This window comes from Aplysia californica, unplaced genomic scaffold (genome assembly GCF_000002075.1).
Source record: "Aplysia californica isolate F4 #8 unplaced genomic scaffold, AplCal3.0 scaffold00166, whole genome shotgun sequence".
Taxonomy (NCBI): Eukaryota; Metazoa; Mollusca; class Gastropoda; order Aplysiida; family Aplysiidae; genus Aplysia; species Aplysia californica.
The window spans coordinates 1,053,561-1,067,449 of record NW_004797436.1 but is presented as its reverse complement, the minus strand read 5'-3'; the positions used below and the strand labels follow the sequence as shown (position 1 = coordinate 1,067,449).

Here is a 13,889-nt window from a genome sequence, read left to right as displayed (position 1 = left end):
TCATTTGTTTTTCTAGCTGTCCATGGGATACGTAGCATGCGTCTCATGAACCACAACTCTGTCGCTACAATTGCTCTTTCCAGCTGTTTATTGATTGTCCACGCTTCGCACCCGTATAAAAGGATTGATTACTGATTGATAAAAAAACATGTACGATAACTCTCGCTGGACCTTTTCCGAGGAATCTTTTTCTACGACTATTTCCCTTTTCCCTAAACGAAAAACGGAAACGAAACTCTTGTAACTCTTTTACCTATGGAGGCAGACAAACTCGATGGAGCAGTACATAATTCTGATAACATCGCCAACATGTAAACAAACTCGGTTGTAAGACAGCAGGACGTGGTACCGGTCGGCCTACCAAAAGCCAAAAAGAATGTGCGGGATATGTTTTATTTGTGGTCCGGATGAGGATGGGTATTTCAAGCAAGGCAGTAATGACCCAGTAAGGGTAAGCCACGACATTTTTTCAGATGATGTTTTATAATTCAGATTTGTGAATGTGAACTTAGTGTCCAAGGCTACTTTTTATTGTGGGATGGGTAAGAAGTTTGAAAGGAGTTCCGCAGAGGGCCGGCCAACCAACAACCCCTAACCCTAACCCTTACCCTAACTCTTGTATAGTTTGCTCAGAGGACCTTGCCTTGTCACGGTAAGTGCCGGCCCTCCGTTGAACTCCTCCTGAAGTTTAGATCCACAGATTCGGATTGTTCCTGTTTGTTGGTGTCTCTGGTCGGTGGTCTTGTAGTTCCGTTCGTTAGTCCACAATCCATTTGTTTACACCCAGAGAAGAAGTCCAGAAGTCTTGATGACCAAATAGGCTACACAAAGAACAGGGATGCAACCTAACTGCAAAACATCAAATTATGGTAAAATTCAGGTTCAGGGGGGCATGCTGAACCCCCCTCCATATATTAGGTCAGCCATGAAACCCCCCTACTCTTGACTTTAACGAATGAAACTACAAATGGCCCTGTTGTCTGTGATTCTATTCTCTTACTAGATCTAATCTTAATGACTGTATAGGGCCTATTGTATTAAAAGTCGCCTCTCTAGTCTATAGCCTGCCCACTACTCACTTGATGATGCTGACTGTGAATTCCGATATAAAATATAAAATCTAAACATTAAAATATGCCACAAATTCAATGAAATTAGTGGTAATCTATTTGTTGGTTTAACATCCGTCTTCCTCTACCTTACTGTGTGTACAAGTAGCATGGGAGGTAGTTTGCTGTAATGTACTAATACACATTCTTGATTGCCTGAGTGGCCTAGTGGTTAGGCTCTCGGACTCGCAACCGTAAGGTCGTGGGTTCGAATCCGTCAGGTACCTGACGTTGTGTCCTTGGGAAAGGCACTTTACACAAATTTTCCTCACTTCACCCAAGTGGGAATGGGTACCCGGCTATAGACTGTGAAAGATCTTGTCAGTATGTTAGTGTTTGAGCGCTTAATCAGCTGCTTGCACTGTATGCTTCCCGGGAAGCTGAGAATGTTTCGGAGTGTTCTATGGTCTGCTGGGGTAATAATATAGTGTAAAGCGCATAAAGCCTGCTGTTGAGCGGGGATTTGCGCTATACAAATGCTATATATTATTATTTCCCCAGACTACTGTTATGATCAGGTCGTACAGTCAGGAGAGTGACAGCTAGGGAGCTAGATCATCAACTTGGAAAATAGAATATAGGCCATGTATTAGGAAGAATAAATGACGGCTGGACTGCTAGGCTAGCCGTTTTCTCATTAAGTAGGCCTATGGCTAGCCTGCCAGTCGAGCCATACTAATTTAATACTTAATGGCAGTTTTATTAGACGGCTTGGCTTGTCCTACTTAAGGACGGCTAGACTGACATGCTAGTCCAATTAATGATCTGATGGCTAGCTGACAAAAAGCAAAAAATACTGAATTGTACTTAATGACAGCTAGACTTTTAAGCTAGAATGGCAGGCTAGCTGTACTTAAAAATGATGGCTAGACTGACAAAAAGCAAAAAAATACTGAATTGGAAATAACATTTTTGTTTGCAATACCTAAAGTATTGTACCTGAGACGAAACCAAAAGGTGCCTTACTGACCTGCATATGTATTTTAAATCTGACTAATTAGGCCTACTAATGAGACCTGAGTACTCAACAGGTTTTGTTCAATAGGGCCAAAGTACAGCTAGACTGGCCGGCAAGCTTAAGTATGGCTAGCTACTTCGTATTGTTATATATATTTAATTCTTTTCCCCGTCCCCTATATAGTGACAGATATGGTCTATGGACTCACTGTGGCGTTGGTGGCCTAGTGGTTAGGCTCTCGGACTCGCAACCGTAAGGTCGTGGGTTCGAATCCCGTCAGGGACCCGACGTTGTGTCCTTGGGAAAGGCACTTTACACGAATTTTCCTCACTTCACCCAGGTGGGAATGGGTACCCGGCTATAGACAGTGAAAGATCTTGTCAGTTTGTTAGTGTTTGAGCGCTTAATCAGCTGCTTGCACTGTATGCTTCCCGGGAAGCTGAGAATGTTTCGGAATGTTCTATGGTCTGCTGGGGTAATAATATAGTGTAAAGCGCATAGAGCCTGCTGTTGAGCGGGGAATATGCGCTATACAAATGCTATTTATTATTTATTATTATTATTACTGTCTTTGTTAAAGCATGCTAGTAGAGTACTCACATATTATATCTCCTCCGGAAAGGTGAATCAGTAATGGTAAGCATGTTGTGTTTAATTGTTAACAATGTAAACACAGCAGAATGATGATTAGAGAAATGACTGGCAGAAATCAAAAGCAAGCTTTCTCTAAATACCCTCACCATTGACCTTTATATCAGTTTACATGTTGATAAAGGGAGGCTAAATTTAAAACACTTACAGTACCAAAGGCTCATATAGTGAAAAGACCTCAAGTACCGCACGAGTTAAGAATGCTGCAACCGTGGTGGAATAAAACAACCTTGGCAGCCCAAGAAACACGCTTTAAAATTTCAAAGACGTTCAGCAACCATCCAGCTATCATAGAGTGACTTCCTTTGAATTACTTCAGTACAGTGCGTTCCTTCGTTGTTTAATTCAGTGTGTGCCTGGTTGCATCGGTGACTAGTCGCCAGTTGCCAGGGGTAGTGAGCACATACTATAGCCTGTAAGTGTTAATGGTACAGTAATCAATTTTTAAAAAGAGAACCTTCTGATTCTGATTCTTTCACTTGATGGCAAGAAGAAAAATTAAATGGATTCAGAGAGCCTATAAATAAAAATCTCAAATGTCAAGACATACCATTACATTCTCTTGACTGCTGACTACTCACGCACCAGGAGGTAAAAGGTAAGATCCTGTTCTTTGCGAAATTATGATTGTTAACATTTCGCAGCATTGTATAATATATTTCTTTTTATACCAGTGTCATGTTTTGCTACTTTCAGGCTGACGGTCTGACTGATGAGCTACTGCGCAACAGAGGCCCAGATGTTTCAAGAAGACATTTCCTCACTCTTAGAGAGGGCTTGCAGGGCTGTATGCAGGGATGTGTGCTACACTTGCGAGGACAATTAACTCCACAGCCTGTTACTGATGATGACGGGAATGCTCTTCTGTGGAATGGAGAAATCTTTGGTGGCATTCCGGTGACTTTTTAACAAAACATTAATTTGAGCTCTAAGAATTGTTTATTATGTGTATGCGCTTAGAGTTTAGTGGAATAAAATTGAGTAGTGCGGTTTTAGCAAATTGTCTTACTTTTTTCTAATTAGCTTACTTACACATTGTCTACAAATAATTCACTGGAATATGATGCAACAGTGTTAGGTAGATAACACACTTACGTCTCAGCAGTGTTTTTAATAGAAGATTCGTAGACTAGGATTTCAACAGAGTTTAGATTTGGAGTGAATGTTGAACTGATTATCAAATATTCGTTGGTTCAGAAATTGTGGATGTTTTGTTGTGGACATTCTCATCTATATGGCGTCGGTGGCCTAGTGGTTAAGCTCTCGGACTCACAACCGTAAGGTCGTGGGTTCAGATCCCGTCAGGGGCCCGACGTTGTGTCCTTGGGAAAGGCACTTTGCACAATTTTTCCTCACTTCACCCAGGTGGAAATGGGTACCCGGCTATAGACAGTGAACGATCTTGTCAGTTTGATAGTGTTTGAGCGAGTGAAATCAGCTGCTTGCACTGTATGCTGCCGCGGAGGCCGAGAATGTTTCTGAGTGTTCTCAGCGAGGGTCTGCTGGGGTAATGATAGTTGTAAAGCGCCTAGAGCATGCTCTTGAGCATGGGTATGCACTATATAAATGCAATTATTATTAATTATTATATTTGTGCTGCTCTTACTTAAAGGTATTATTAGAGTGCAAACATTTGAAATGATTATGTTCTAATTATGACTCCATCTTTTTTGTTTCGACTTTGTCATCTTATCTGTCTTCTTTCTAGGTGGAAAAAGAAGAAAATGACACAGAGATTCTCTTCAAAGCCCTGACTGGTTGTTCTTCAGAAGCTGAGCTTTTGTCAACACTGCAGGCGGTCAAGGGTCCTTGGGGATTTATTTTTTGGCAGGTACTGCAGTTCCCTCCAGGTTCTATTTAGAAATATTATTTAAGGCTCATGGCTTTGCTCAATGGTAAGTTTGCAATAATTTTTTTATTTTAAGCATAATTCCAGGTTAGAAAGAAGCACAAATGGGCAACTCACTAATAAAAACTTGTAGGAAGAGACAAATAAAGTGTCTTTGATACTTACTTGAATTGTCATAAAGGCCTTAAATTGAGCATCTTGCTTTCACTGAAAAACAAATAGAAGACAAAAAGGGCAAGGATAGATTGTATATCATGAAACCAATGGCAAAAGTGAATTATGTTTATGGCTCTCAAGTACAATTATTTATCCCTGAAAATTTTCAGGAATTCACAAGCACAGCTTTTCCTATTAATTCCGTTTTATATTTAACTAATATTGTTTTTTGTTACTGTTTCATTTACTGAGCTTTAATTACCTTTTTTTATTTCCAGGCCTCGAAGAAAATTTTATGGTTTGGCCGTGATGTATTCGGACGCAGAAGTCTGTTATGGCACCTCCCGAGTTGTCCACAAGACCACTTAATTCTGTCTTCTGTTGCGCTTGGAGATGAGGTGATCTACTTGCTAGTCTGTGGTGCTATGCGCAGCATGCTGAAATACTGTATGCACCACATTAAACAATTGTTTAGACTTTCTTAATTTTGAAGTGTCATGCTTTAATTTATGTAACTAACCGGCTAAAGACAGTGAAAGTTCTTGTCAGTTTGTTAGTGTTTGAGCACTTGGTGCGGTGAGCTGTTTGCACCGTATGCTACCAATGAAGTGAAGCTGAGAATGTTTCTCTAAGTGTTTCAGGGGCTGTTGGGATGATAATATAGATTGTAAAACGCCTAGAGCTTTCTTGTTGAGCGGGGAATATGAGTTTTAGAAAAGTTATTTATTATTCAACACTGTTCTGACAAGATTTTTCCCCCTTAAAATTTTGTGCGGTATTTATGAGTTGGTTCTATGAAATAACAACATTATTACCACTATGAACAGTTTACAATGACAATGTCTTTTGTGAATGATTTGAACATGCATTTATCTTGCCTAAATGTTTTATGCTGGATGTTTGTTTTAGCCAATATTGTTTTAGAGTTTACATTTGACTGGTATTTGTTGTATGTTTTTCATTTTCGATAGAACTGTATTGGGTATGTCACTGTGTCTAAAAAAATAAGAAAACCCATCTGCTTGTTATAATGATGGTTTGCTTGGTATTCAGTCTTAGGTTCAACGGCCATACTTTAGAAAAGTTTTAAGTTTGTAAAAACATATTAAAACTGTCTGAATAATTAGGCCTACTTTCTTGTATTTAGTGTTTAACTCTAATATTGCTTGTGACAACTATATTTTGCAGCTTGATGAACATTCTAAAATTTTGTCCTATTTTCACCTCTGAATATTTTCCCTCAGAGGTTTTCTGAGATTCCATCAGTCGGAATCTTTTCCTTGGACTTTTCTTGTCCTGCAGGGACCACAGAGAAATCCCCGCCTTCTCTCACTCTCTACCCCTGGCAGGACTGTGTGTGGCCTGGGACCACCTCACTGGTTGCAAAAACCGAACAGGCCAGACTTGAAGAGATCCTGTTCTCCAAGCATCCTTGCAGCATCCCTGTCTCGATTAACCATTCTGGATTTCTTACGTCGTGGATTCCTTCAATGAATCCAAGTATTCCTTCAGATGGACTACAAACTGAAGTAGAATCATCACTGGACAAAAGGAAAATAGAGAAATGTTTCCAGTTGCAGGATGGGAGAGATTGTACTGAAAAAAGTAGCGAGAGCTGCCCAGAACAGGTGCTTGCTGATATTATGAAAGCTAACAGTGATTTGGACAGGTTGTCTGATGAGCTGATTAACAAATTGGAGGAAGCTGTACGGACAAGAGTGTGCAACATTCCTGAGGATTTTCACACCGGTTAGTCTTGCTTTTCTTTGTCTTTCTGTGTATTTCCGGCGTCCGTGACCCTGTGGTTAGGTTCTTCATAGTTGTATACAGAAAGCTGAGTTTGATTTTGGATAAATGAAGTTTGGACCACTGTTATCCTCATCAATGTTCAACTTTCTGGTGTCATTTTCTGTGTTCTTTCCTCCTTTCTTCCTTGTTCTTTTTCTTTACCTCCACACTGAGTTCTCCACCTTTGAAGTGCCAACTGACAGGAAGGGTGCTTTTTTTTGTTGTGTTTTTGTAAAGTGTTTTGCGGCGTTCGCAACTGCTTAAGGTCATATGGGCACGCCGGACACACCTAATATTTTCAGTTGGTAGGAAATTTTGAATTTTGTCCAGGTGGCGGCCGAAGCCTACTCTTATATCGATTTTAGACCACCAAGGGATCTTTAACGTGCGCAACTTGCACACGGGCCCTCCGAGATTTTTTGCCCTTGTCCGAGAAGGCTAGGTGTAGATCTTTCCTACCAGAAGATCAGGGGTGTGGCAGAAAGACAGCAGTAAGGAGGAGCCAAGGAGTAGCAGTAGAAAGGCTGCAGAAAGAGTCAGGAGCCCAGAGGAGGGGGCAAAGGAGGGGAGGGGGTGGGGGCAGAAAAAGGAGACGAAAGCAGATGACAGAACATTGCTAGAGCCGGATTCGAACCCGGGACCTTTTGAATAAGAGGCCAACACCTTAACCTCCAGGCCATGAGAGCCCCAGGAAGGGTGCTGTATTCAGATACAATTTAAAAAACTGTGACTGATTAAATTTAAATGCATACTCTTTAGATTAATCCATATAGTAAAATTCCCTTATCCCCTTCGCTGACAAGTCATGCCTTGTCTTTGTCTGTGTGGTAGATTATAGAACATTTGTGAAGCAGCGTGGTGGAATCAGGCGCTCATTAAAATAATGAAATTGAAGAAACTGGCATTTTTCCGCATTTTCGTTTTTGGGCTCAACGCCTTTCATGCCCATTAAAAAACACATTTCTGTGGGGATTGTAATGAAAAACATTGCTCAAGAGCTTAAATAATGTAAATTTTCTGTTTCCAATGACTCTCAAGCTGAGGATATTAACTCATCTTTGGGGGCCAGTTTCTCTCTAAATTTCCTCTGAGACCAGGTGACCCCCACCTCCTTCATTTGCAAATATCTGGAGTTCCTATGAAAATAATGGGATATTTTTTTCATCCAAAGCAAGACAAATGAAATTGACGAGTGCCTTATTCCACTGTGTCATGACACATTTATATAATTGACAAAAGTAAATTTTTTAATGAATATATGTCCTAACATCTTTCTGTTCTCAGAGAATAATGGAGGAAATCTTCCCCCTGAAGTTACTGTATCCAAGGCCAAAGTTGCCATCTTGTTTTCTGGAGGACTCGATTCTTCAGTATTGGCAGCCTTGGCTGATAGGTGTGTAGTTTCTGATACCAGAGCATGGTTAAGTTGGTATTTTGTATAATTTACTGTGACTGTTTAACCAGTTTGGTAAATCTGAATGTTCTCCATCCTTCTCTTTGATGCAATAGAGTTCATTTCGAGGGAAAAGTTCTTCATCACTACTCTCTACTGGCACCAAACTGATATAAGAGTTATTCACCTTCTATAGATAACAAAAGTTTTAAACACCCCCCCTCCCCCCGGGAATATATGAACCCCATTGTCTGTGAAATACTGGTGAAGCTCTTCATGACTGAAAGGTTGGTCCCTAAATGGGGAAACTTTTTTTCAAGTATTTCCTTGTATCTGCTGGAAGGCTGTATATACCACTCCACCCGTGTTAGCTCGGACAGGCTGGGTTGAAACAGCCTGGCTTTTATATGATGAAATAAATTATTGCAATGTAAAACCATTAATTTTTTAAAAATTTGGGATATGAACCCTAAATGTCTCCCTGTTAGGCTAGTTTGTTACCCACTGTGTCTCAAAAATGTACATTTATAGGAATTCGTCCCAATTCTACACAGTCTACAATAATGACAGTTCCCCCCCACCCCCACCCCCGGGAAGATGTTCCTGAATTTCCGAGCTTACTTTATATCTGGATCAAACTGAAAGTGGCTCAGGAAAAATATTTTTAAAATAACAAAGGTTTGATGGAAAATTTCGGATTTTTTTCTTTGTCTTTGTAAAAATGATAATAATTATGTAATCTCTGCAGGATGTCTCTTCAACTTTGTAATTCCTTTCACCAAAGGAGTGTTAGATTGACACAAGTGTGCATTTTGATCAGTATATCGTGGATCATTTACTGGGGGTTCAAAAGCTAGTGGAGGCCAAAGTCTACTCGTGTCCTATTTCTGTTTGATGAAAATGCTGGGAATAGCTCAATTTCCTGACCAAGTCTGTTCCTGCAGAGCAGTCCAGTTGGTTGTGTCAGTGCTGTTCAGCACTGTAAGATCATTTGAGAGCTGATTATTTCATTTGTATGTCCCTCTCTGTGAGGAAAATGTCATGCATGAGCAAGAATATTCTTTTGTGATTTCAAACCTGGAATTTAGGAGTTGTTCACACAGTAATCCAGCTTGATATCATCTGATCACACTGAGTTTTACTGGTAACATTTTTGTATTATTCACTTTATATCCCTGAAATAAATGTCCCTAACAAAAAAGAATAATGATTGTGTATGAGACCCTGTTTCCAAATGGATTTTTGTTTTGTAGATTCCATTGAACGTGAATTTAATCTTGATATTAAACATCTCTGTTCCAGATGTGTTCCTCCAGAAGAGCCAATAGATTTACTGAATGTGGCGTTTGAGCTTCCAGCAAGGAAATCAAAACCTCAACAAGCAAAAAAGCCACCCAAAAAAACAAAAGCGGAAAGAGCTGCAAATAGAAAACAAAAAGAACATGAAAGAAACCAGGCTGTTCAGTGTAATGTTGAACAAGATGATGGTAGTGGTGAACGATTGGAAAAGGAAACGTCGGCATCTAACTGTTATATACCAAATGATCTTTGTTCAAATAGAAATGAAGACCCGGGTGTACTGTGTCAGTTTTCTTCCGTGTCAGTTCACGATGACATGTCTGGAGTGAGTTCAGTGGGAGCAGGGGATGTTTGTGTTGCTCCTGAGCAGACAATAAGGCCAGAGAGTAGAAGATCTGTTCCTGAGGGCGTAATCAACAGCTGCGCCGGGGCAGATAAAAAATTGGAAACTCATTCCTCTGCGGTGGTGGCTGGTTGTGAAACCGGTTATTCAGATACTGGGAAAGTTCCGTCACAAAGCTCTTTTGACGTTCCTGACCGCCAAACCGGGAGGCTGGCCTTCTCGGAGCTGAATCCTCGTCGACGGTGGAACTTTATTGAGATCGACGTGACGCAGAGTGAGCTTCTTCAGCTGCGGCAGGACCACATCCGACGTCTCATCTACCCCCTGCAAACGGTTCTGGACGACAGTATCGGCTGTGCTGTGTGGTTTGCTTCCAGAGGTCATGGTCGTTTGGCCAGTGACCAGGGTCAGCCTATCTGTAGCAGAGCCAGGGTGAGTTCCACTGTTCTCCTCTAAAAATATAATAATATGTAATTGTAATAGACCAAGTTCTGACAGAAGAATACAAAAAAAATACATAATAATAATTGTTATTGGAAATGTTTTACAATGTCATCGATATTACAGTACTACTTACATCATGTTGAAGATGGACCACTGTAACCCTGCCTGGCTGAACCCAGGCTAAATGGGATCCATGACGCCGGTAGAAAGACAGATACTCAATAAAAAACTTCCCCTGTCTGGAATTAAAATTGCATCTTCTGCATGTAGTGACATTGATGGTCATGGAGAAGAGCCTAACTGCTCCAGGGGATGAAATTTGTAGTGTGGTTTCCTCAGTCTGTTGAAAAAATCAATATAAATATGAGACGTAAAGTGTCAACCAATCACATTCCTCCTCTCATGTTGGTCATTTGCGAGTGCTTTGCCTGGTGTGGCTTGCTTCTTTTCTCTGCTATCAAACAAGCTTCTATTGCACTTAACAAAATCGGTGAGAGGCAGAATTTTTTTTCGTTATTTACTAATTACACTATGTATGGGTTTGAAATACAAATAATATATATACATGGAAAAGAAAAAATTCAGGATCTGAAAAATCTATTCACTGTACATGTTTCAATGTGTCTATGCTAGAGTGTAATGTCATGGTCTTTGAAAAGTGGCATCGATGACCTAGTGGTTGGGCTACCGGACTCATAATCATGAGGTTCGATTCGGAGGTTCGAGCCGCGGGCCCAACATTGTGTCCTTGGGAAAGGCATTTTACATGAATTTTCCTCACTTCACCCAGGTGGCAATGGGTACCTGGCCTTAGACAGCGAAAGATCTTGTCAGTATGTTTGTGATTTAGCACCTATAAATGGCCGCTTGCACTGTATGCTTCCTAGGAAGTTGAGGTTGTTTCAGAATGTTCTCAGGTCTGCTGGGGTAATAGTATAGATTATGAAGCGCAGAGAGCTTGCTGTTGAGAGGGAATTTATGCTATACAAATGCTATCTATTTTTAATAAAGTGTGCAATGTTTCCATCTCAGGTCCTGTTGTGTGGCATGGCAGCAGACGAACAGTTTGCTGGCTACTCCCGGCACCGTGCGACGTTCAACAAGTTTGGCTGGGAGGGGCTAGTGAAGGAACTGCAGGAGGAAATGTGGAGAATATCAGCCAGAAATCTTGGGAGAGATGACCGGTAGTAGTTGCATGATTAGTTTTTGTCGATGTTAGAATCATGCCTGTCAGTGTCTTCAGGCATGATTTGACCAAGTTTCTGAGATTTTAATTTTAGCTGAGAAAGTAGGTGGAAACGTTCTAACTTAATCTAACTGCTCTATGCGAAGTTAAAATAAATCCGAGATCATTTTCAAATCAATGTTGAGAGTACAAAATATATGCCCTATTCTAATTCTAATGCCTAAGTTTCTTATCAAGCAATATTTTTTTATGAGGATGGGGAAATAATATATATACTTTGATACTAATTGAATATTTCTACTTCTCAGCATCATAACTGATCATGGGAAAGAGTCCAGGTTTCCTTTTCTGGATGAAATGTTTACCAGATTTGTCAGCAATATACCAGTCCATCAGAGAGTAAGTAAAACAGTCATAGGTCCAATGTTTGGAGCTTCAACAAATTATTTATAAATGCTAGTAACTTACAGTTACATGTATGCTTTCATCAATACATCTTGTGGTAAATTGGATTGTTTTTTCTCTTCCCCTTTGGTTGTAAAACTTGAAAATATAAAGTAGCTACTTGTTTCCATTGCTCCTTTTGTTGAGAAACCCTTATTCCTATCTGGCAAACCTTTTTGCCTGTTTCACAAGAAACTAATTGAATAGTGGATTATAAAAAGAATGTATGAAAGTGTTGTAAGACTTTTTCTTCACATTGTTGATATGTAGATCATTAGATAATGATGTTATTCGTTGCAGAAAAAAAAGTGCAGTATAACCCCTAGATAATAATGTATGTAAAATTTGTTGACTTATGTGTAAGAAATTATTTGTCTTGATTCATTGTGTTTCATTCCCTCATTTACTAAAGGGACATTTTAAAAAAAAATTTCAGGCTGACTTGCTGCTGCCAAGAGGGATTGGGGAGAAGGTGTTGCTGAGAATCGCAGCCCAGAAGTTGGGCTTGATAAAAACGTCATGTCAGCCGAAACGTGCAATACAGTTTGGCTCAAGAATAGCAAAGCTTGACAATAGCAAAGAGAAAGGATCAGATGTTTGTGGAAGACTGTCTTGACCAAAATATTACATTGTTATTTCTCAGTACTCACCATGCCTCTTCGTTTTTCCATGTTTTTTTCATAATGTGTTCAGTGCTTTGTAGGACCAGTGATCAGCGGCAGCAAATTTGTCCTTGTTGAGATCAATAAATTTTTATCTTATCTTATCTTACTAGGTAAAGTTAAATTGGTAACACTATCAATAGTATTATGTTAGACTAGTGCTGAAGACTCAATGGAGTTTTATTTAACGTATTTTGGTTGAGGAATTGTAATGATCCACAATCCATTTAGCATCATTCTGTCAGTGGATGAAAGTTACATTGGAGGTCCTGCCTTTGTAATGGTTGTGAGGTGAAAGTCTGTGATGTCATTATTGCTCTACTGTTAATACTAAATAATCTACTGATGCTCCAAGAAGGATAGGAAAATCGCTCTAAAAAGAAGAAATTAACAGTTTGTTGACAAAACGCAACCAACATCATTTTCAAAGTTTAGCCAAAACTAGTGCTGTCATATCAAGAAAGGTGAGGCATATTCCAGAGGCAACTTCTTTTTTTCAGAAAACATGTTGTGTCCTCTTTAAAGAACTGCAGAAACTTGGGACTCTTTTTACAAAATGCAACAAAAGTGGTGGACCTTTTTCGACACACCACGACATATCCTCTGCAAACCAATCAAATTCGTTTCTCAAGTCACCTGACTTCCTTTGTGGTGTATGACAGTTTGTTGTGGCTCTTTGAGTACTTGTGCTGAGGCATATGTACAAACTTTTTTTCTTATCTTCTCATGTAATTGTAATAGGGTACGTGTATGAAAGAACAGGGTCACATGAGTTTGTTGCTTTATCATCTGAAAACATCTCTAGAAAATCAATCAAGTTTTTCTACTAGATAGGAAAGATTAAAACCATAGATATAGACACAGTTTAGGCTATTTTTAAGGCACAGGTTCTTGGTTCCCTGCCAGGACCACAGACAGTGAGGATCAATGTTTCTATAACAACAAGATAGAATGGGAACCCTCGAGGATTTGAACCTCTTGTCTTAATTAGGCTCTAACATCTATGTCTTGAACAAGCTTGTTTTCCTTTCACTTAGCAGTGCTGTCTGCGTCTATCTTTGGCTTACCAGACCCAAGCACTAACCAGACCAAGCACTTGAGTTCCTGTTTCTCATGTGCCAGATATACACTGTCAAATGCTCAACATCGTATCGGATCTTTGGTTTAATACAATTTGGTTTGATCTTTGAAAAGATCAAATTGGTCACGGATGAATTATTGACAGGTACTCTGGTGTGGTTTGCTCCTTCTCTCCCATCAAACATCTATCGTCCTTATCTCTCTTCCTTTTTTTTTGTTTGTTACTCTCTTGTAACACCTCTAATCTTCGGCACTAATATGACTTTATTGTGTTGCAAGTGCCGTAAAACTCTTACTAAAACAAAATGGATGAACTTTCCCAGTTTGCCAAAGAGGATACCCACAATGTGAAACGAGCATATTCCTTTGAGTGAGAGTCTATGAAGACATGTAGAGTCATAGAGGCTTACCAAGTTCTCCTTAGCCTTTCCTCACTTCACCCAGGTGGGAATGGGTACCCGGCTATAGACAGCGAAAGATCTTGTCAGTTTGTTAGTGTTTGAGCGCTTAATCAGCTGCTTGCACTG

At 39.9% G+C, this 13,889-nt stretch overlaps 1 protein-coding gene across 1 annotated transcript; it reads left to right on the top strand.

Annotated features, from left to right (window-relative positions):
* The first annotated feature begins 287 nt into the window (after positions 1 to 287).
* Positions 288 to 12,270, top strand: LOC101848747 (asparagine synthetase domain-containing protein 1). Its single transcript, XM_005097890.3, has 10 exons — positions 288 to 451; positions 3,415 to 3,615; positions 4,427 to 4,549; positions 5,002 to 5,121; positions 5,968 to 6,472; positions 7,796 to 7,904; positions 9,207 to 9,978; positions 11,023 to 11,174; positions 11,485 to 11,575; positions 12,057 to 12,270. Exons 1-10 carry the CDS (start codon positions 377 to 379, stop codon positions 12,234 to 12,236), a joined length of 2,328 nt encoding a protein of 775 aa, XP_005097947.1. The 5' UTR covers positions 288 to 376; the 3' UTR covers positions 12,237 to 12,270.
* The last annotated feature ends 1,619 nt before the right edge of the window (positions 12,271 to 13,889 follow it).

Bases quoted from the DNA above. Each gene is read 5' to 3' on its own strand.
- LOC101848747 (XM_005097890.3), top strand. From the start codon at position 377: ATGTGCGGGATATGTTTTATTTGTGGTCCGGATGAGGATGGGTATTTC. The intron at 4,550-5,001 runs GTACTGCAGTTC...TTTTATTTCCAG, and splicing joins GGGGATTTATTTTTTGGCAG to GCCTCGAAGAAAATTTTATG. The intron at 9,979-11,022 runs GTGAGTTCCACT...TTTCCATCTCAG, and splicing joins CTATCTGTAGCAGAGCCAGG to GTCCTGTTGTGTGGCATGGC.